The 23714-nt window shown below is 38.7% G+C and overlaps 2 protein-coding genes across 4 annotated transcripts in view; one reads left to right on the top strand and one right to left on the bottom strand.

Moving 5' to 3' along the window:
• Window positions 1-661: 661 nt before the first annotated feature.
• znf687a (zinc finger protein 687a) lies at window positions 662-12802 on the bottom strand. Of its 2 annotated transcripts, none has more exons than XM_082149797.1 (11): window positions 12308-12802; window positions 9344-11414; window positions 6945-7014; window positions 6712-6796; window positions 6397-6581; window positions 6119-6310; window positions 5254-5416; window positions 4947-5171; window positions 4062-4174; window positions 3648-3750; window positions 662-2719 (listed from the first exon to the last, which is right to left on the bottom strand). In XM_082149797.1, the coding sequence occupies exons 2-11, from the start codon at window positions 11397-11399 to the stop codon at window positions 2141-2143; spliced, it is 3771 nt and encodes a 1256-aa protein (XP_082005923.1). In that variant the 5' UTR covers window positions 11400-11414; window positions 12308-12802; the 3' UTR covers window positions 662-2140. The 2 variants fall into 2 exon arrangements, with proteins under 2 accessions (XP_082005923.1, XP_082005924.1); XM_082149798.1 differs by lacking the exon at window positions 12308-12802 and adding an exon at window positions 11789-12289.
• A 9294-nt stretch (window positions 12803-22096) lies between these two features.
• setdb1b (SET domain bifurcated histone lysine methyltransferase 1b) overlaps window positions 22097-23714 on the top strand; it is a 33857-nt gene continuing 32239 nt past the window's right edge. Inside the window, exon 1 of one of the 2 annotated variants that reach the window (XR_014200649.1) lies at window positions 22097-22179. Coding sequence is in view for 1 of the 2 variants with exons in the window: in XM_082149799.1 (XP_082005925.1) it covers window positions 22126-22179 (54 nt within the window). In the remaining variant the exon portion in view is untranslated. The remainder of the gene's footprint in view (window positions 22180-23714) is intronic. The other variant, XM_082149799.1, reaches the window with a different exon arrangement.

Here is a 23714-nt window from a genome sequence, read left to right on the forward strand (position 1 = left end):
AAGAGCTCAGGCTGAAATGATAAAAAGATTTGGTCTTCCAAAATTCCAGAATACATACCATTCAGTTTGAAGTCAGTAAGATTATTATTATTTGATTATATTTAAGAAATTTCAGCAAGCACACATTAAATCAATCACAGTAAAGCAAATAATGATTGTAAAGACTTTTACATTGTTACAAAAAACTATTTCAAATAAATGCTGATCTTTTGAACTTTCTATTAATAAAATAATTATGAAAAATATATATCTTTTTCCACAAAAATATTAAGCAGCATGACTGTTTTCAATTGGTAATAATAGGACATGTTTCTTGAGCACCAAATCATCATATTAGAATGATTTCTGAAGGATCATGTGACACTGAAGACTGGAATAATGATGCTGAAAATCCAGCTTTGTATCACAGGAATGAATTACATTTTAAACATTACCAACATTTCCAAGCAGGTAAGCAAGATTTGGGCCTTTAGTGTAGGTTAATGAAAAATAAGTAATGAGATTTCAATAAATCCTCTTAAATATTTCAGTTGATAATACACATTTATGTCTCTGGAATCTGGGCTAAAATGTATATCTGTATTACAATAAGTAGTTTCCAAGTGAAGTGATTTATAGTTTTATCAGTTGTGTATATACAGTATAACAGGACATTGAGAAATGATTTAGCCATTATTGTTTGTTTTTTATTTATCTCAACAAAATCGATATGAAACAACCAAAAAAAAAAAAAAATGAAAAAAAAAGGAGAACGCAAGAGGTTACATTACAACAAAGCTCTATTAATCATCTTTAAAAAGAAAACCAGAAGACAATGAGTAAGGCACCAATAAAACATAACTCCAGAACAAACATAAAAATATAAATGTTTAACTCCATCACACACACACACACAACAAATTCCTCCAGTGAGGACACGATCATCTGAGGCCTTTAAGTGTAATCTTGTCTTAAAGATTCTTAAGACTAAATGAAGAAGGCACTTATTTCGTTCTCATTCTAAAGATCAGCAACTACTCAGCAAGTTTCCTGATTTGAATCTATGGAAACACAAATAGAAGAAATACAGACATTAAACATAAAAATAATTATTCAAGCACAGAGGAGTCACCTGATTAGGGATCATTTGGCTATGCTAAACGGTTAGTAATTACAGTATTTTATTTATTGTAAGCTGCATTTTGCATTAGAGAAACGGACAGTATTTTTTTTGTTTGCACAGTGGAATCAGTAGGCACAGAAATATAGCAGGACTGGTAAACATGACCCTCTGAATATGTTGAGGACTCAAAGATCCTCATGCTCAGTGTCTTGCCCTTTCCCCAAACCTCTCAGATCAATTAAGAGCTTGTTGATCATTTTATAGGTTGATCGAACCTAAATCACTCCTCTAATGGATTACTTGTTCGAGAACAGGCTCCCCTCGATTTTGATATGACAAAACTGGCCTAGTAGAGTTACTACATGTTATTACAAACATGATTTGCCCCAACGCAGTGTATTTGTCTAGTTTGTGAATGTGGAGTGTTAAAACCCTGTGACAAACCTAAATGTTAATAATCTGCAGACGCTCTATTATATTGCCCACTAATACATACCACACGCTTTCTGCTGAATCTCACAAAAACACTGCTCACATTACACCCCCATCAAAATCGAAGAAAAAATACGTAAGAAATTATATGTTTCATAAAGATATTTAAATCTACGTTTTCATAACAATTAAGCACTTTTTTAATTTTTTTGCCAAACCGTGCATCTGGACATTTTACTTTTGAGATTTTAATAATGAATAATTTGTTATTGTGTGTTATGTTACTGTGATGCTGTAATTTTTATTTTAAATCAGCATAAAGGCCTATAAATTATATTAATAAATTGAAAAAAATGATAAATTAAACATATATTTTTTTAACTATTACTTAATGAAAAATAAAAATGTCACAAAATAAAAATAAATATCATGAGAAAAAGAAAAAAAACCTCAAAATTAAAAATAGTCCTAAAATTAGGCTTCTTTTTCTTCATGTAAAATATAATTTCTTATTTTACATTTTTTGATTTTGGGGTGATATATGACCCAGACATGTTCTTGCTAGGTTTCAGGTTTTCATCTTCATGTTAATTCTTTCCTGTCTCTCTACGCTGGTTTGTCGGTTTTGTATGCGGTGATGAAGGCCATGCCGTGAGTTCTGAAGTGTGTATTAAGATCAGCAGGTTTGTTAAAGTTACGTCTACACACCTTACAGGTGTGCTTACCTTCCCCATCCTCTACCTGTGTCCCCCCTACACTCGATGGTGACCCCGGGGACCCTGCTGCAACTGCAGAGTCAGAAGTCACATGTCCAGAAGTTAAACCAGTGACCGGAGACGCCTCGGTGTGATCGGAGGGGGAATCCCGCACGCGATGGCTGATGAAGAGATGCCTGCTGAGGGAGGAAGCGGATGCGAAACACGCCCCGCACTGCTGACACTGACAGGTGCTTCCCCCGTCACGGTGACAGACAATATGCTGGAGAAATTCCTCCCTGTCCTCTGTGGTAAAACCACACGGCATGCAGCGAAATCCCGTGGCTTCCTGCTCCTCTTTAGCTCTTCTGCCATGTCTGGTCAGGCTGCTCTCAGCCAATTGGCTTTCTGCTTCAACTGAGGCCCCGCCCAAAGTAGCACCATCGTGCTCCGATGAGCTGTCAGCTGCATCTGTGATTTGAGGAACTGCCTGAGAGTTGAAAATACCGAAAGTGACTTGCAGTGACAAAACCACAGGAAGCCATTCACTTTCAATGAGCCTTACAGCTCATTCACATCAAGAACGATAACTATAATGATGACAATATTAGTGTCCAATGCGCAATAATGTTCTTTGTTTATTTTATGTTTATTTTAAGCTCACGCAGCAGTTATGTCATATACCACTATAAATGCTCAAGCTCTTTAAAGCAGGATGGATTCGGATTGGCTGTTAATGTTTTTTATCGTTCATCAGCTGGAAAAAATCATTCTGAAAGTGATTCCAATGATATCATTTATCTATGCCATTATCAACAATAGTTATCATCCTTGGTGTGAACGAGCCTAAAAGGAATAGTTCATAAAAAAAAAAAGTATTCTTTCATCATTTACTCACCCTCGAGTTGTTTCAAACCTGTATGAATTTCTTCAACTGTAACCAGACAGTTGATGTATCCCTTTAACTTCCATAGTAGGAAAAAAAAAAATACTATGGAAGTCAACAGGGTCCATCAACTGTCTGGTTACTGACATTCTTCAAAATATCTTCTTTTGGTGTTCAACAGAAGAAAGAAATTCAAACAGGTTTGAAACAACTTGAGGGTGAGTAAATGAAGACATGCAGAATTTTCATTTTTAAGTGAACTATTCCTTTAAGTGTTGGTACAGTGTGTCCAAAGACTCGATACATTTGTGAAAAGTTTAACTTTATGCAAATGAACACTGACACAATGAGGTAATCAAATTTTTGAAAGCTTGGGCCAGTTGCACAATTCACAAATAACATTACGGCATCTAGCAGTGGGAACACCTACTAGAGACAAATGTTACAGTGACCCTCAGCAAACAAAATCACTGTCAGGTGGTTATGGTTTTGGACATATTATGTCCATCAGACAGTGTATTTGAGCTCTTACCTGTCTTTGTTTGGTTGCTCGTCTGTCTCCACCATGCTGAGCCTCGATATGTTTCTCAAGAATCAGCTTACTGCTGAAACTCCTCTTCCCACCTGTACAAAGTCTTCACAACAAGAGACAACAGTAAATAACTTCTAAAGGACCTAAAAAAAATGTGTGTTAAACTTCCTGTTTATTTATGCCTGGATATAAGGATAAAACTGTGATAAATAAGAGAGAAACACTGCTGAAACTGAGCACTGCTGAACTAAGCCAAACTTAAAAACTATGGTAGTTGTAAGAAAAGGTCTAACATGGTTTGATTGCAAATGGTACTTGATATTTGATTTTGTTTTACATGAAATTTCTAGACATTCATACATTTTAAGTGTATAAATACTTTATGGGGCTACGGTACATATGTCTTATACTCACTGGCAATAAAAAGCTCTTTTGATTCCTTTGTGTTTGACACGAATGTGGCGTCTTAAACTTGAGGATGACGAGAAGGAGCCTTCACAAAGAGTGCATGGAAACTTCTTCAGCTCCTTCAAACAAAATTGTCACAAAGTCAATGTGTTTTTATACACCATTAATACATTCATTTGGTTCAGGACATTCAAGAAGAAAGAAAACTTAAAATTAAAGTTAAAATTTAACAAAGGACAAAAACAGTACACATCATAAACGTGTTTTTATGGCTCGAAAATGTTTATTGCATGTACTGTTGTAAATTCTGCTTACTCAAATATGTTATCCTAATACATTATGTGTTACATTATTTATTCATCAAATAATATTATTTTCTATTTTAATATATTTTAAAACAATTTTTTCCTGTGATGTAAAAGCTGAATTTTCAGCATCATTACTTAAGGTCTTAAGGTACTGATATAGTCTTCAGTGTAACATGATTCTTAAGAAATCATTCTAAAATGCTGATTTGACGATCAAGAAACATTTTTATTGTTATCATAATGGGAAAAAAATGCTGCTTAATATTTTTGTGTAAACAGTGATTCTTCTTTTTCAGGATTCTTTGATGAATAGAAAGTATAAGTAGAATAATTAGAAAAAAATAGAAACAGCATTTACTTAAAAGTATTTTTGTAACATTATAAAATGTCATTACTGTCACTTGACCAATTTTATGCATCTTTACTGAATAAAACTATTCATTTCTTTCCAAAAGAAAAATTTGCCAGATGAATGGTAGTGTATAAAATATGGATACATTATTTTTATTTATTTATTTTATTTTATTTTTGACAAAGTATGTAATCTGAACTTCTGTCTATGCATCCTTGATGACGTCCTGACCTTGCCATGCTGCTCGGACATATGGGTGATGTAGCTCTCTTTCTCTTTGTAGCGCTTCTGGCACTGTGAGCAGCTCCAGCTCTGGATATGTGGAGCAGCGGAGTTTCCATCCTCTCTTGACACTCTTCCTCTGTCTTCATACCGCTCCCACTCCTCCCCATCTGAGCTATCCATCTTTACCAAGTTGTTCTGTGCCGATGTGTCATAAATGTCCTTGTGAGAGTCCTAGAGACACATTATGGTCAAACATTTATAATTTTTTATCAATGAATTGAGCTCATTTTTGTCTCAGCTGAACAAAACCAACCTTAACATGCTCAAGGAGGGAACTTCTCTGCGTGAAGAGCTTGTTACAGTCAGGGCATTTAAAGACGTGCATCTTCTGCTTAACTAAGTGAGTGTCAAAATGGACACTGAGCAATGCCTTCTGGGTAAAAACAGTCCGACACATCACGCATTTATAGATCTCCCTGTCACAAAAAAAATAAAGGTTATTAGCGCCACAAAAAAAGTTATGCAAACATTTAAAAGTCACCATGAAATCAAAATTGACAATTAAACTTTTTTTTAAAAGAATGTTACCGTGTTTATTATAAAGGAAAGTTTATTATGTCTCGGCAAAGGGTGGGACTAAATATCCTCCACAACTGACTGCAAAATTACATTCAGATCTGCATCCATTTAGTTAGCAACTCCCAACTTTCTAAGATCCAATCAATTCCCGAGGACGAACTGCTTTGACGAGTCCTGTCCTAAATTTTTGGTCATTCCAGAAGCCGATTCAATCGGTTGTCACAATAGAGACGAAAAGACTAATCTCAACTCCCATTTCATGCCGACTTTAAAGAAAGAATCGAGGAGACATGTACAAGCTAGTGTCGGGGAGAAACTATCTAAACTTGACCATTTTCCAGTACATCAGTTTAAATCCTTGCAACTTTTTTTTTTAAGTGAAATATTTAGTTAGATGCTTTCAGATTTAGAGCTAATATATAAAATATATTGTCCCCTTAAATAACTTCAATTTAATTTGTAGTGTAGATAATAATTACTTTAAGTGACTAGCTTGTGGCGTGGCTGCAGTTGCAATGTGGTTTTCCCAAAATTGGCGCGCACACACACACCACACACACACACACACACACACACACACACACACAGTTTACACTTACTTGGACTGTCTAGCCGTCTCAGGGAGTTCAGGATGCTGGGAGGTGCAGTGGGTTTCAGCACCAGAGGAAGACTTGAAAGCCATGGGGCAGGAGGGGCATTTATGGAAGACCTCACAGTGAGCCGTCTGCATGTGAGTCTTTACAGCGTTCAGACTATTCACTCCTCCAAACACCAAATGACAACAGGCACATCTGCAGATAAGAGGAAATAGCTACTTCACTAACCAATGGATAAAACAAAGGATTTACTAGTATATATTACTACTATGTGTGGATACCTATATCCAAGGCGACGTGAGTAGTGCAGGCAGGTTTGACTCAGGTGGGTGTTGAGGTCATGTTGCTGACAGATGACACCACATTCAGGGCAAACCAGTGGAGGGAGCTGCTGATGTAACCGGCGGTGAGCTGCAGCACTGCATGAGTTCCACAGTGGCATTGGAGGAGAACACTGCATACAACACTAGAGAGAAATCAAAATGTTATCATTTCGTAAATATTATTATCAGATATATTATTGTTTTTTTTTTGTGAAAGTGTTAAAAGGGGCAAATGCAAATCGAGTCCTGATACACACACATGCACTCACTCACCATGTCGGTGACACCAGAATCCACCTCTTGAAAGTGTGCTGTTATTTCTGCCATGCTTTTGAATGGACTCCAACACTCTGGACAGCTGAAAACATTGAAAATACCAAACAGCATTTTAATCTCTCAAACACCCACAGTCTCAGTTCATTTCCTTTGAATGACTACTTTTATTTTATCTCTAATTAATTCAAGCATAAAAACTAAATAAACATGATCTGACAGTGTGTGGTTACCTGTTATCAGAAGGTTGTGACAGTTGGCCACCACTTTCTTTAAGGGCAGGCAGAGCAGGAGAGAGCATACCTGTAATAGAAACAGAGTAAGCACATACTACACGCATCAGCTAAATCATTCTGAAATGGACATGGGTTAACGTATTATTCTAGATTATTGGTCAATTATCTACAGCACTGTTAACCTAATGTCATTTACTGTTCATCTCCCTAAAGGATTAGCCAGCAATGCACCGAGTCCAGAGACTGTCCTTTGAAAATGAGTACAGAGAGAACAAGCCCCAGCTGAATTATTCCACTTAAACGTTTAAGTCCTTTGTTGTGCAGTGCACAGATTCCCTGTGGACAGAGACAGTGATTGGTTGATTTCTACACTGCTCCCTGATCCCTGTGTGCACACTGGCTACTGATACTTAGGCTATAGCATGACTATAAGTTTGTCTATTTTTACTTCTGGAATGTTTTATAAATATAATGTTTTGTTCAGACACATGGTAAGCTAAAATTAAGAAGCAAATTACATCATTCAGGTTTTCAAAATGTTCAAAACCAAGGACCCTGAAATATGATGATCCCTTTGCAAAGAATTCATTTCCTAAAATATAAGAGGAGGTATATACGCTACCGTTCAAAAGTTTGGAGATGGTATGATTTTTAAACGTTTTTAAAAGTCTCTTAAGCTCACCAAGGCTGCATTTATTTGATAGAAAAAATACAGTAAACACATTAATAATGTAAAATATTATTGCAATAAAAAAAAAACTCCAGTCTTCAGTGTCACTTGATCCTTCTGAAATCATTGTAAAATACTGATTTGGTGCTCAAGAAACATTTATTATTAATGTTAAAACCAGTTCCTGCTTAATATTTTTGTAGAAACTGTGATACTTATGAATCTTTGATGAAATCAAATAAATCTATTGTAACATTTTAAATGTCTTTACTGTTGATTTTGATTGATAAATTCTGATTAAAAATAATCTGACTGACCCCAAACTTATGAATGGTACGGTTATTTTGCTGTTAAATACATTTAATTGACATCTTAAGTTAATGCTTAAAACAACATTTTGTAAAAACTTCTGTGGTTCCTCCTTGTAATGAAAATTCCTGATCCAAAATTTGCACAATGCAAAGTGCAAAACCTAAAGTAGGCCATTTACTAACTCACTCACAAGTCTTGTTGGTTTGTGTCTAGAAACCTTTAATACAACCCCTGGCAAAAAAGATGGAATCACTACTCTTTTATACATTATAGCAAATAAACAAAATCACAGATTTATTACAAAATATAAAATTCAATAGCTTAACATTCTGGCTTGATGAAACCCTCAAACAAACTCACAATTTTTTTCTCAATCTTTTTCCAGATCAAGCAGAGGAAAAATTTATGGAATCATCTTTTAATTTCCATTTCGAAAACAAATACTGGGTGAAATCTAAAAAAGCTAATTAGTCAGCTTAAAAGAGAGTGCTTACACCTTAACAAGCTGTTGGACTTGGCTAATTGAAAGAAAACATGGCCCCAACAAGAGAGTTGTCAGTTGAAACAATGGAAAGGATGATAAAACTCCTTCAACAAGGAATTTCAGTGTGGCCAAAGAAGTTGGTTGTTCCCAGTCAGCTGTGTCTAAAATTTGGTGCAAGTATAAACGAAATGGGAAGGTTATAAAAGGAAAACATACAGGCAGACCAAGGAAGATGTCAAAGTTTCAAGATAGAAAACTCAATAGAAAATGCAAAACAAATGCCCGGAAACAGGAGTCAATGTTCGTGAAAGAAATGTAAGAAACCGGCTGAATGAAATGTGATTTACGCATAGAAAATCCAAACAAAAACCAGCACTAACACCTTAACAAAAGAAAACAAAGTTACAGTGGGCTAAAGAGAAGCAATCATAGAGTGTGGATGATTGGATGAAAGTGATAATCAGTGATGAATCACAAATCTGCATTGACCAATGACATGGCCAGCAAACAATCCGGATCTCAATCCAATTGAAAATTTATATTGAATATATATATATATATATATATATAGTCAATGACAAGGCTCCATCTTGCAAAGCTGATCTGTCAACCACTATTTGAGTAAGTTGGAAGCAGCTTGATGGGGAATATTGTCAATAAATCCATGCCTCAAATAATTCAGAAAAATAAAAAGATATAAAAAATTTAAAATAATTTTTTTTAAGTTCATTTAATTTGAGGTGCGTAAGCCAGAATGTTAAGCTATTGAACAGAACCTTTTTCCATCATATCTGTAATTTGTTTGTTATAAAGTAAAAAATCTGGGTGGTGTTTTTTCCAGCGGTTGTATTTCTTAATTTTTGAGGAAAGGTCACATAAGTACTTTTCTTTTCCTAGTGCAACTATAAATTCACTGATAAAGACACAAACCTATAGGCACGGTCTCCTGCTGGCCAATCATCTGCTCCACACTGACAGGACTCATGACGAGGTGTGAACACTGCATAACCAGTCCCTTCTCCTTGTGCTCTCGTGCGTGGAGCAGCAGGCTGCACTTATTAAAGAAGGCCAGGCGTTTGGAGCAGTGGTTACAGGTCACCTCAATCCTCATAGAGCGCCGATCATAGTGCCTCGCCAAGCTGCGCTCCAGGGCAAACGCATCCCCGCACTCAAGGCAACGATATCCCGTTGAGGGCAATCGAAGACCCCATTCAGGAGGAGGCATGGTGGAGAGGTCCGGCTGATAACTTGGCAGTGGATTCTTACTGTTGAGGATTTTGTTGAAGGCCTCGACGAGGCTAGACTGGCTGCGTGAGATCACAGCTCCCGGGCTGTTCACAATGGAGGCTGGTTTGGCTGTCCCAGGGTTCCCATTCATCGTTTTCTGTGCCAGAGCGCGAATGTTAGCCCCAGGCATGGATGAAGAGATAGATGGCAGGGTTGAAGTTCTAGTGATGTTGACTGCAGTGGCAGAGAGAGTGGTGGCCAGTTGATTCTGTGCCCTGCTGGCTGCAAATAACATAGCTGTGCTGGCATCCTGAAGGGTGGACACAGGCAACATTGTCACCTGAGGTGGTCCTTGAGGAGCAGCGCCAGATCTCTGAATCCTGTGGACTGACTTACGGGTCCCTGCTTGAACTTTGGAGCCACCAGGACCTTTGGAGGCCCCTCCTTTGGGTGCCACTTTAGATACCGTACGTGTGATGTTACCGGCAGACGATTTGACAGTCTTGATTCTCACTTTGAGAGGCTTGGCGGAGGTCTTGCTTGAATTGGTGACATCTTCAGAGGCTGAATCTACCAAACGAGGCTCCGTAGATTTCTCTTCCGTCTCCTCAGCTCCATCATCATCTTTTTTTGTGTGAAGACCACTCTTCTCCTGCACACTTACGCTCATGTCAATAACTTGATCTTGAGGGGCTTCTTCTCTTCTCTCCTTCTGTTCTGGCTCATTGGCTCCAAGCTGATTTGAGGGCAGAGATATATAAGGTTGAGGGATTTCTGGCTCAGGGCTCTCAGGAGAATCTCGCTCCTCGATTATGTGCTCAAGGTCTTTTTCTTCAGCCGGCAAATCATTTTTGGAGGTCATTGATGTTGGGTTGACACTGCTTTGTAGAAGTGTTGGAGGCTGGACAGAGGGCTCCTCAATTTGAGTGTTACTTACTGGTAAGGAAGGGGACGAGGGAGAGGGCAGCTGAAACACACTTAAAGGGGACCGCTGCATTCGTGGTACCTTGGGAGCAGAGCACAGCTGGGAATCCGGGCTCTCCTGTATGACGAGTGCAGGGCTACCGAGATCTGGTTCAGATTCTTCATCTTCAGATAAATGGCGGCGGACTCCTGCCCTCAAAGTGCCATTTAATGGTTGTGCTGCCTCACAATCAACTCTTGGGGGGAAATTTGAACTAACTGAATGTGAAGATAAGATGGGGGGGGGATCAGTCAGGGGTAAAGATGGAGGCGGGGAGAAAGTGCTAGCAGGGTGTTTAGGAGAAGTGCCATCATGGTTGTCATCATTAGTTACTCTAGAGGAAGAGAGAGACCAAAGTGGCCCATTGGTCTGCATCTGGGTTAGAGTTGGTGATTGAGAGGGTTCTGTAGCCTCATCTGAGATTGTTTTGAGTCCATTATAGATGAATGAATCTGAAGGCATCAGGTCATCTTCTCTGGGACCTTTCCGGGGAGACTCATGTGAAGCATCTACACCAAGAAAGTCTCCAGTTATATCCTCTTCAGTTTTGTCATCAGAATGTACACTGTTTTTTACAATCACACTGACCATGGAGGGGTCATTGTGAGGACCCTCAGGGCTGTCTGGGGGTCTTAGGCATGGACTTCCACTTCTCTCTTTTCCAACAGCACCACTGTGTTCATTATGATTACCATCAGTGTCAGACTGTATTGCTTCTTTGGCATCAATGTCTGGAATGTCAAACGCTGCCAGTAGGTCATCGAAATCTGGTGTCTTCATGTCCCCCATTCCCATGTAGATGACAAATACCTGCATTACATGACATTCCATTAGCACAGATTTGAACTTATAATGTAGAAAATTGTAATGTGTTCAAATGCATCAACATGTGGGGAAAAAATATATAAATGGCACATAATTATCTTATATATATATAGTCACATACATATATATAAATATATATATACATAATGACAAGAACATTATGTGCCATACATATATATATATATATATATATATATATATATATATATATATGTGTGTGTGTGTGTGTGTGTGTGTGTGTGTGTGTGTGTGTGTGTGTGTGTGTGTGTGTGTGTATAATGATATGTAATGTATAATGTGATCAGTTAAATTTAGCTAATACTTTAAATAGGAGGAAATAAAAGTCAGGGGTTACTTACAGGAAGTAGGCTATCAAATGTACAACGTTAGATCCTATCACACACGTTCTTCTGAATAAGACATTTTACATGTATGCAGTAGCTTTGCTCAGCTTCTATTTAAGCTGCTATTTAATTTGCGCATGTTCGGAGTACCAGGCAGTGCACTCGTTTTTAATTTACAAATATGAACTTTACAGTAATCTTTTCATAGGCTAACTAAACCAAAAGTATTAGGTGCATTTTGCTCGACAGTTTGGCCACCTATTTCAACAGAGAATGTAGTGCAGCAATTACAAGAAACTGACAAATCCGCAGGTCGCCATAATGAGAGTAATCTGTCACATAGTAGTCTTGCTAAAGTATCTAGCCAAACAGCTACACCCGCAGTCTGCGGCGTCTAACGTTGATAACACAACAAACTTGATATTCATGAGGTGATGATGATCATAATTATTATATATTCGTATACATATTTATTATATAATCATAGCGATACATGTATTGATGTATGTGTTGAAGCTTAAAACTTTAGTTTACCTGGCCAAATATTCTCGGAGTGACCCAGGACGGCGCACAGCATTTGCGTCACCTCTGAAGAAAAACAAGTCTTTCCACTGTACACATGCAAATGTCGATACTGTTAGAACACTACTGAAAAGACAGCCGTTGATTTCTTATGCGTGGTTTGCAGGTGTCCAGCTCCTTCACAAACGGCGGTTGTCGTGAAACTATGACGCAGTATTTTTAAAACGTACCTGTTGCGTGTGACAGTAGCGAAATGGAGTTTATGCCCATGATAACCACACACGAGCCACTTGCAGAGTTCAACAATATAACTCCGGAAGAGGAAGTCAAAGCTGATTTATACAGCTATGGCATTAAAGTATATGGGTGCGTGTGTTTATGACGGAGTTTATGAAGAAAAGGTACATACTTTTGAGTGTGTAGCAAGAGTAGACAAGCTTTGAGACACTATCACGTCATACAATTGCGTCTTTAACGGTTGCTCTCTGTCGCATCCTGTCACCGTAAACTGGCCTGTCAGCAAAGAGGCAAATATAATGCATGGGATAATCAATGATTGCTGTGTTTCATTTGACCTGATTAATAACATTATATTATTGGCAAAATACTTTATACACAAATGTATAATTAAAATTTGTAAATGTAGACCCCTGTTTATTATATTCAGAAACGATTAAAATACATTTCAGATGCCCTCAGTAAAATGAAAAACCAAACTGCAATAAAACTGTATAATTTGTTTGTATTATACAATCTGTTGTAGTTTTTTTAATTAATAACTATTATTATTTAATTGTTTATTGTTTTTTTTTTCCTTTTTGTGTTGAGCCATTTTCTCTGTATATAGACTGCTTTATGCCATTGTTGTATTCAGATTTTGTATTCAATAATATTTTTGTTTTTACATAAATAAAAAAGAAGCCAATGCGAAATTTCATGCTTTTTGTGGTAACAGCCACTGCCACCAGTGGCGCTTCGGTATAGCGCGGCTGCTATTTTGGATTGAAAATGCAAGACAGAATGACAACGAAAGAAGTCAAAGTGGAATAAAATAACACAATGTTCGGCAATCCACTGCAAAAACTGTCAGTGTGACAGTACAAATCTTGCCTTTCATCGTTTTCCCAAAGACCCTGACAGGTAATTATTCATGTGTTTTGATGTGGGACTTATGCTAGCGCCTGGGAAACGGATTAACGTTACGCTCGAGCTCATCATTTCATTCCTGTCATACTTAATGTAGAGAGAAATCTAACATTAATGAAATCCTTGAACTTCCCTGTCTCAAGTTCTATGGGAAAAAAGCCTGGTTAGTTAGCGACTTCTTTTACTCAATAGAAGTAAGAGCAAGAAAAAAAAGCAAAATAAAAAACGTTCAACTGCTATAACGTCAACTATTAAGTGTTAAAATAATCCCCTACTTATTTTAGCCTAAAAATGACCTCTGCACTGGACCAAATATATGTAGTTGTCATCTTTACACTTACCTTCAATGCATATTTGAATGATAAAAACTTAAGACTAGTAAATAGACTGTCTTTAGTCTTTCCTTTCCCCTCTTGTTGTAGAATGAATGTTTTTTCTTCTTCCTCTCGGAAGTTCTTGTTCATTTAGAATTGAAATTGTCATGTTCCCTTAAAAATGAATGAATAAATACATGCATAGCCTACTGTCTTTTTTCCGGTGTTCCAGGTGGGTGCAGCTTCTCAGCAATGAACTGAAAAATACCACAATAAATGTTAAATTGCCTACAGAAAAATCCTAAAGATGCTTAATATTTGGGGACAATAAACTTTGACTGGTAGTACTGACTACTGAGAATTATCACACGACGTCACGCAGGTTCAACTGCGCATGTCGGTTACAAAAGACGACCGGAAAAATTTTTTGTGTTGTGCAGTGGGATGCAAGAATTGGAAATCTGTAAACAGTGGTCTTAAGTTTTACCGAATACCATCAACTCGCACTCCTTTTAATGCCAACCACAGACGTCTTTGGTTACAAGCCATCAGAAGAGCCGATTGGAACGAGGACCAAATTAAAAATTAGCAGCCATATCACCCTGTGGCCCAAGACTGGTTGCCCACTGAAGCTAAGCAGGGCTGAGCCTGGTTAGTATCTGGATGGGAGACCTCCTGAGAAAAACCAGGTTGCTGCTGGAAGAGGTGTTAGTGAGGCCAGTAGGGGGTGCTCACCCTGTGGTCTGTGTGGGTCCTAACGCCCCAGTGTAGTGACGGAGACACTATACTGTCAAAGAGCACCGTTCTTCGGATGAGACGTTAAACCGAGGTCCTGACTCTCTTTGGTCATTAAAAATCCCAGGATGTTGTTCAAAAAAGAGTAGGGGTGTAACCCCGGCATCCTGGCCAAATTTGCCCCTTGGCCCCTGTCCATCATGGCCTCCTAATCATCCCCATATTGATTGGCTTCATCATTGTCTCCTCTCCACCAGTACGCTGGTGTGTGGTGGGCGTTCTGGCGCAATATGGTTGCCGTCACATCCTCCAAGTGGAGGCTGCACATTGGTGGTGGTTGATGAGATTCCCCCCTTCCATATGTGAAGCGCTTTGAGGACCCTGAAAAGCGCTATATAAATGTAACGAATTATTATTATTATATTAAAAATGCCCGACTCTGCAGTTCCCACTTCATATCAGGTAAGTTAACATTACGCTAAATCAGACACATCACTCGGTTTGGCTTACAACAAAATAACAGTAAATAATGAGTTGTACGCTTATCTAGCAATAGAACACAGAATGTACAAGTTTGAGTCGAACTAGCTTAGCTAACTTCCCTTCAATTTTGTTACGTTGTCTTGCTAGTAGCCTGACGGCTAGCTAGTCTCGTAAGTTTGGCTAGTAACGTTAGTACTTGGCTAATACGTTATAACAAACTCAGGCTAAGGTTGTTTTTTTTTTTTTTTTACAGGAGAGGTATCCATGGACTTCAATAGTCCTGACTTTGCCCCTTCTCTCTTTTCCTACTCAACCCAGTGTGAAATAAAAACAAAGGCGATGCAAAACTTGAGAGGTAAATATTGTAACTTTTGTGTTTTGCCTTATTTAGTTGCCAACTGGGATCACATTGCATGCATCAAAATGCAGAGAATGAATGTCACATCGTTTTTGATAATAAGATAATTTGTTAGACCAGATCATTTTTGTTATGTTTGAATCGTCTTGTGAAGCCTGTTGAGGCATGCTATGTGATTTACACTTGACTTGATTGGTACCTGGTAACCTCTATTACCTGTTTTACAAGGTTTGTATTAGCGCTCTCGGTTACAACAGTGCAAACATAGGGTTGTGCTTGTTATCCTTCCAGTTCTGAGGGTGGGCCTGATTTTTTGTCATAAGCTCAAGGTTTACACACTGCTTATTAGTTAACTCCTTCCCCAGTTTTTCAAAGGTCTCTTCACTCCTCTCTTGTAGTTCATTTTGGCAGAGGCATCTCAGATTGGCATCATACAGAGCTACCAGTGGCTCTGGCAGGTCTCCGGTCTCTGTGTCAGATTCTGATGCGGAATCTGTGTCACTGAAGTCCATGCTAGTAAGCTCAGCTGCGTTAGGTGCCAGTACTTTTAGTTCTGCAATGTCTTCATCTGTCAGTTCTGAATACACAATAAAATAAATGTTAGATAACTTATTTGAACACAAATTGCAATCAAATCTGGTTACATCTGTCATTAATAGTTAGTTAGCCTACATGGCACTGATTATAACTTATGTTTACATTAATGACACTACCAGTCAATTGTAGTTTTATTAAAATATAAGTGGTTCAAGTCCAGTGAATGGTACAAAAGTAAGCAGCAAACCGCCAAAGTTAAAAACAACATGTACGTATTAACACAGGCTGTTCCAAGGTCTTCACAGATTGGGACACCTGTAGAAATGTGTTTTTGCATCAACTTTCAAGGCTTCAATTACTTCCATTGCTTCAGAAAAATCAAAGAAGGTAAAGGCAAAGTTTAGATCAGCTAAACTCAGATGTAATTTTTAGGGATAAAGTAATGAGTTAACAACTTCAAGTTATTCTGCAGCAATGGAAATAAACGAAGCCTTGAATAGTTGATACAAAAACACATTTCTGTGTTCAAATGTGTAGCTAAAGACCTTGGAGCAGCCTGTATACATACACCCTCAGAAGCTTTATTTGTACAATATTGCTACTAAAAAGGCATGACCTGATCTCGTCTACATTCAGATTGTGTCTGCCTTTTACATAGTTCTTTCTACGCTTTACTCTGACTGTCTGCAGTTGGGTGTCTTTCCTCTTTGCCTTTCTGAAGCCGATCTCACTCAGTCTGGCTGGTTTCATCTCTCTTTTGGGTGTGTGAATCCACATATTTGTCCCCTGAAGTACAACACTTCTCCGTCTTTCCCATCCTGACCCACAGCTCAACTTTAAACATAAGTGCAGCTGCCTGGCTGCATCATGCATCTAACCTGCACAAAATGGTATAATGTAATGTGCTTTAGGCTATACATATAACAGTTGTATGATTTCAGTAAATAAGCTGTTTAATTTTGTTTGATTCAAATGCTGACACTGACTGAATTGGGTAAATAATGAAAATTTAAGATAGTAAACTTATTTTGGTTACATACCCAGCCATACAGGTGCAGTTTGCAGTAATAATACAGTTGTTTGTCTTGTTGACAATAACCCAGGCCTTGTACAATTCCATCTGTCTTGGACATGACCACACAGAACAAAGTTGTACGCATCAAGAGACTTGTACGTTTTTTACTTCTCCCGGGTATATACACTTGGCGTGCCGATGAGGTAATTATAGCTATATCTTTGGCCACTGGATGCGTGGCCATTTCGTTTCAACCATTGACATGGTGCTTTGGCAAACGGATCTGTAAGACGTATCCCACTCACTGACGGCAATTTCGTTGAATAACAGTGCCGATCACTGGGTGACAAGCTATAGTGCGGGCTCGGCAAAAGTGCGCATCAAGGGTGCATATCGACCGCAAAGGGGGAGCTCGTGAGCATTATCAAGTATTAATAAGGGTGGTAAGTGGCATCCCTATTTTTGCTGTAAATAGTAATGAGGAGGTTGCATTAGACAATGGGAATAGTGCCAATCAGAGCAATGTCATGATGATGGAAGACACATCTTAACAGTCCTTTGTTGCACAGGACGTTGTGCATGATGACATTGCTCTGACAGCGAATGTGTATGAGGATATTGGTTTGGGTAGCAGAGTTCAACGAGCACACTCAGCATCAGGTCACTCTTACATTATGTCAGAACAGCTGCCTAGCAGTGATCACTGTGAAAAAACTTAAAAGGAAAACTTATGAAGTAAAGGACAAGCTATGTGTAGCTCGCCAAAAGCTGAGGTTGAAAAGGCAACAGACAAGGAGAGAAAAGGCAACAGAGTTTCTTCCTTGAAAGGTGTAATCAAAGTGCTTCAGAAGAACCTTATGATTTTAACTGAATGTGCCTCTCTTCTTCAAAGTCTGGATGATGTTCCCCGTTGGATCTTTCAGAGAATCCAAAAGAAGAAAAGGTGTTTTCCAAAAACTTGAAGCAATTCGCAACTACACTGCACTTCTACTCTCCAAAGCCTATGACTATGTGAGAGCGCATCTGCAGATCCTGGATTTACTGTTGTTTCATTCATAGCTTTAAAAAGTCACGTTGCTGAGAAGAAGAAAGTTGGAAAAGACACAGTTTGCTCATAGATGATGGATGAAATGTAAATTCATGAGCAAACTGAGTTTGGCGGTGACCAAATTCATGGCTATGTTGACATCAGTGATGGTTAGAAATGTCATGGCAAAACAAACACTGGTCCTCATGGTTGTTGCAATCAATCAGTCTTGGAAGATTCCCATTGCCTACTTTCTTATCAACAGCATGACAGGACCAGAGAAAGCAAGCATCATCTGAGAGAGCCTTGTTAGGCTTCATGCAATCGGAGTTTGGGTTGTCTCTCCTTGACGTGTGATGGACCCTCCCAAAACTTAGCAATGATCAGGGAGCTTGGTGCTAACTTGGGCATAATGGACATGAGACCTTACTTTCTCCATCCTGAGTATAACACACAAAAAGTCCCATGTGCTCTTGGATCCATGTCACATGCTCAAGCTTCTCCTGAATGTGTTCTCAACAGTTAGAGAAGATGGTAAGAGAAGATGGCCAGCAGATAAGGTGACGGTACATGGAGGAGCTCCACAAGCTTCAGGAGAAGGCTTGCGTCTTGGCAACAAACTAAAAATGGTGCACATTCAGTGGCGAAATCAGAAAATGAAGGTCAACCTTGCAGCCCAGCTCTTCAGCAGCAGTGTGGCTGATGCCCTAGACTCAGTATTGTGAGCAGGAGCTGAAGCGTCCCCAGTTCAGCAGATGTGCAGCCACAGTTCAATTCCACCACACAATTGATGCGGCCCTTGATGTCCAAAACAGCCACAACCCAACTGGCAAAGGACACAAAGCACCCATCAAGCCAACTACTAAACACTGTGCTAAGGTTATTTTAGAAGAAACAGAGTCACTTCTCCGTGGGCTCAAAATGAAAGGAACAGACAACCCATATGTACATGTGTCCAGATCCTCAGGGCTGGCGGTGACGCTTTTTTTTTCCCTATGTACAAAACTGCCGTCCATAGGCTAAAGGCTGTGACTTTGTTTTTGTTTGAAAATGAGTTATTGATGTTTTGGGACATTTATTGACAGTTACTGACATTTAACACCTTTATCATGTGGAAAAGTCTTGAGTTAATTTTCGTTGTTTTTTCGAGAAAATAATGTGTTTTCTTAACAGTACACTCTTTGACTTTGTTTTGGAACGCTCAAATTGAGTTACCGTAATCTGCCCTTGTTTAGCCGTGCGTCAATATAAAGTTACTGTGCTGGCCTGGAGTTACGGAATTCTGCCTTTGTTTTACTGTCCATTAAAGTGCCGTGTTTAAGTTACAGTGTAGCCTGTGTACTGTCATACATCTGTCATTGAAGCACTTCTGACACACACGATACCTGAATAACAGTGTAGGTAAAACACATATTGTTGATTAGTTGTTTTTACTATAGCGTTTAACAATGACCCATTATTCTCGAGGCAAAACAATGGTTGAGATGGCTTTGAAACGCAGACATCAAGGTGAAGGTTAGAAATTGTGTAACACAAAAGATGCATTAGACAAACAAATTAGATTGCAATCTACTTAATTTAGCTAGCTAGCAGCCTATTGTTACGAACTGCTCAGAGAAACAAAGGTTGAGATCCAAATGCAGCTTTAATTAAGGGGCAATCCAGACACGTAATCCAATATACAGGCAATAGGTCAAAACACAGGTAGGCCGTCCAAACAAACAAACAAACAAACAAACAAACAAACAGGGGTCAGAGGCAAAAGAGTAAGCCACAGAACAGGCAAGAAATCCAAAAACCAAGAGACATGAAACCAGGGAAACCGCTCGGAAATGCAGTGCAACAACATACAAAACTTCACAGTGAGTGAATGAGTGAACATGGTATAAATAGGCTGAGACTAACAGGGTGATGAGACACAGGTGAATGCAATCAGTGATGATGAGTCCGGGCAGTGAGTTATGGGAAATGTAGTTTGTGAGGGAGTGATAATAATCTGGTGTGGAGTGCCCTCTGGTGGCTCTCAAGGGCACTCCAGCTGGTGACCGTTACACCTATAGCTTATAGGCTAGTCAGTTATCCAATGAGGCCAACAAATTGCTCTGTAACAAAGCACTGTAAACAAGAAAAGACTAAATAACTTGCCAGCAATAAGTAATCGTAAATAATCTCAAAGATTTTCTTTTCATGATGCAGATTATTCACTCAGTGCCAGCCGGTCAGTGAGTTTGGGGCTGCCAACTAGTTACACGAGTGTGGACTCGAATGCCGTTACAGCATGTAGCATGACAGATCACACACAAAATCATTAGTAACATTTGCATTTAAATCCATATCCATATTTTTCTACCTTTTTTTATTTTTATTAATCATTACTTGAATAAATCATTAAAATATAGAGAAAATATTATATAGATGCATTTTAAAATTAAATAAATTATATTTAAGGTAAATTATATAGGTATATTATTTTTATTATTAAAATATATTATTTAGGCAATAATATGACAATATGGCAAATGCCATAGGGGTTAGTGAACGAGTGAGTGGTTTCGAACACAGCTACTTCACTTCGTTTCGTTATCTCCTTGCAGATATAGTGCACTCAAATGCCATACACTGTAGGGATTAGTGAATGAGTGAACGAGTGAGCGGTTTCAGACACCTTCGAGACAACTCGGAATTCCCGAGTCATATTAAAGATTTGTTCACAATGAACGAATCGTTTCTGACCGACCCATCACTAGAAGATGTGATTCTATTGGTTGTACAATCAAAGCTCGCTGCTGATTGCCTGCGAGATCGACTTCACGGATCAGTTGCTGACTGACAGACTCACTGACTTCCCGCATTATTCTCTTGAGGTGAGAGGAGATGGTTGTTGTCAAATATGCTGATTTATAAAGCCTTGTAATGTCAAATGTAGCTCTTTATTTGAATGAAATGTAGGCAATATTATTCGTATTATAATACGAGGTGTAGTTTATATCGTTTTTGTTTACACTGAAGCTATAGTTTTCTTTATAAAGATGGTGATGCATAAGGGATGTCTACAGCTAGCCACACTTCTATTTTTGTGTGAAAACGTAACATTATATTTTGTGTGTGTCTGATGGATATTACGTCCTTTGGGTTTTGCTGTTTGTGTAACGTTAGCTTACAATTGCTTAAAACTGCGTGAAAATTGTCGATTGATGCAAGTCGCTTCATGTCTATCAAGGGCAGCGTGTAGCCAATCACACGCGTTTCTGCTGAGTTTAAAAATGCAACACCCAATCGAAGGCTGTTAGATTAGTCACCGGTGAAGAAATCCGGTAAGAAATGATTTCAGTTCACGCTCACTGACAGAATTCTCTAATCATAAACAACAACATGCAAATATAATGTATGTTAGAAATTTATTTTGCGCTGTAGTTAGCTTTATTGAATATAACGGGAGTTCCATGGGTGTATTACTGGTATAACTCGAGAGTGAGTTGACATCCTTTGTTTTCGTGCCTTGCGGTCACGTGGTTCATGTAACGCTGACAATCTGTTTGAATGGGTTCCAGTAGGATAGAGACGGCAGCTTCACTGTATTTGCAGCTATTTTTTGGTAAATATTAACGCATGAGGTGACGCATAACGCATTGATTACTTCACTGACGACATTTACAGTGTTTTGAGGAGTGATGGAGAGACAACATTAATATGTTTTTCTTGTGTTTAACCCTCAGGTAACGTTTTTCCTTATAGACTATAGAATGGCAAGCCGTTTTAGCTTAAATTGTACCCAGTGTTACTCGTCGTAATTGCAGTTTTACTAGTAAGAATTAAATTAAAGAGCTCTACAATTCAATTATGACTAGTAAAAATTACAATTACTGAGCACTCTAATTGAATTCTTAGTTACTAGTAACAATTACAATTAGAGAGCTCTACAAATAAATTTTTACTAGTCATATGTCTCCTCTCCATTGACTTCCATTCATTTTTAATTACGGAGCTCTACAATTGAATTGTTACTAGTAAGAATTACAATTAGAGAGCTTTCAAATTCAATTCTTACTAGTAACAACTGCATTGTGGAGCTCACTATTCAGTGCCATCTCATTATGATAATCGTGCCTCATGTTTATTCATCTGGCAGGTATAAATAGGCAGGGTGTAATTTCTATTTATCTCTTCATATTTTAAAGGATGCCACGGAGAGGAAAGAGAGCTCAGGCTCAACTAATGCGTCGGCGAAAAGAGGGAGATGGACAGACCAGACTCTGCAGGATTAACAGGGTACTATTGATATCTGTCTTGGATTTCAACATGCTCATTTCAGGGCACCTCAATGTTTGGGACTAGGACCGTTACGATTCCTCGATTTAAATTTGATTGCTTGATTTGTAAAAATTTTTTTAAATAAATCACTGATTGCAATTTACGCCTGATGATTAACTGGCAAAATATCAGAAATGGCACATTCCTCAGACGAGAATCCATGAACCGTTTTTTTAATCCCTTATATGGACAAAGGCATCCAGATATCGCTGTAGCTGAATAAAACGCAGATACAGATAGAGCTGTTTTGACGATGAAACATGAAGACAAAAAATATACAATTGCGACAATATATGGTTTATCTTTGTTCGTCTAGGTATTTTCAAAAGAATGAAGTATATTTATAATTCAATGCTAATCATTATACCTTATCACGCTATAGGTGTGGCCATTAAGAATGCATGTTTTTTTTTCCCCACGGCATGCCACAATTCGTGCTGCGGAAGGCCGCTGAATCCTGTCATCACATTTTTTATTTATTTAAATAAACTAGTGCAAAGTGCCCGTGCAAAATCAGTTTTTGTGTGTGTTTTTAGTAATTGTTGGTTTGGTGTATTTGAGAGCTTATTGTTACAGTTACACAGCAAAAGTTAAGTGACATTTTTATTTGTGCATGGTAGAAAGCAAATACTGATACTGACATAATGACATACAATAAATGTGGAAAATTGAACTACACGATTCAGGGAGCAGGCTACACAGTGAACTCCAAGAAAACGCTACTTTCGGCTGCTTTCTTCGACCCTCTCTGTCTCTGGTCCTGGGCTGTGCTCACTCAGCGTGCAGTGTGAGAGGTGGAGTGGCCAGCGGCTAGAGCAGCAAAAGCCAGTGTGTGCTTCTTTTACCAATATATATTTAACGATATATTTTGCATTTCTAATCCAAACAACATCAAACTTGGCACTGGACTTACTCATGCCGTAGCAAGACACCTGTCAAGTTTGAAATCTATCGGACTAACGGTTCGAGAGATATGCGAATAAAACACACACACAGACAGAAAGACTTTCCCGTAATTTATAGATAGATATAATATACAGAAGTAAACAGTGTAGGTGACTTATAGATTCAGTTAACATCCACAAATGAATAAGCATGACGATTCAGTGAGCAGGCTACACAGTGAACTCGACGATTCAGGGAGCAGGCTGCACAGTGAACTCGACGATTCAGTGAGCGGGCTGCACAGTGAACTCAATGATTCAGGGAGCAGGCTACACAGTGAACTTGACGATTCAGTGAGCGGGCTGCACAGTGAACTCAATGATTCAGGGAGCAGGCTACACAGTGAACGTGACGATTCAGTGAGCGGGCTGCACAGTGAACTCAATGATTCAGGGAGCAGGCTGCACAGTGAACTCAATGATTCAGGGAGCAGGCTACACAGTGAACTTGACGATTCAGTGAGCGGGCTGCACAGTGAACTCGACGATTCAGGGAGCGGGCTGCACAGTGAACTCGATGATTCAGGGAGCAGGCTGCACAGTGAACTT

This window comes from Leuciscus leuciscus (genome assembly GCF_965113295.1).
Source record: "Leuciscus leuciscus genome assembly, chromosome: 20".
NCBI lineage: Eukaryota > Metazoa > Chordata > Actinopteri > Cypriniformes > Leuciscidae > Leuciscus > Leuciscus leuciscus.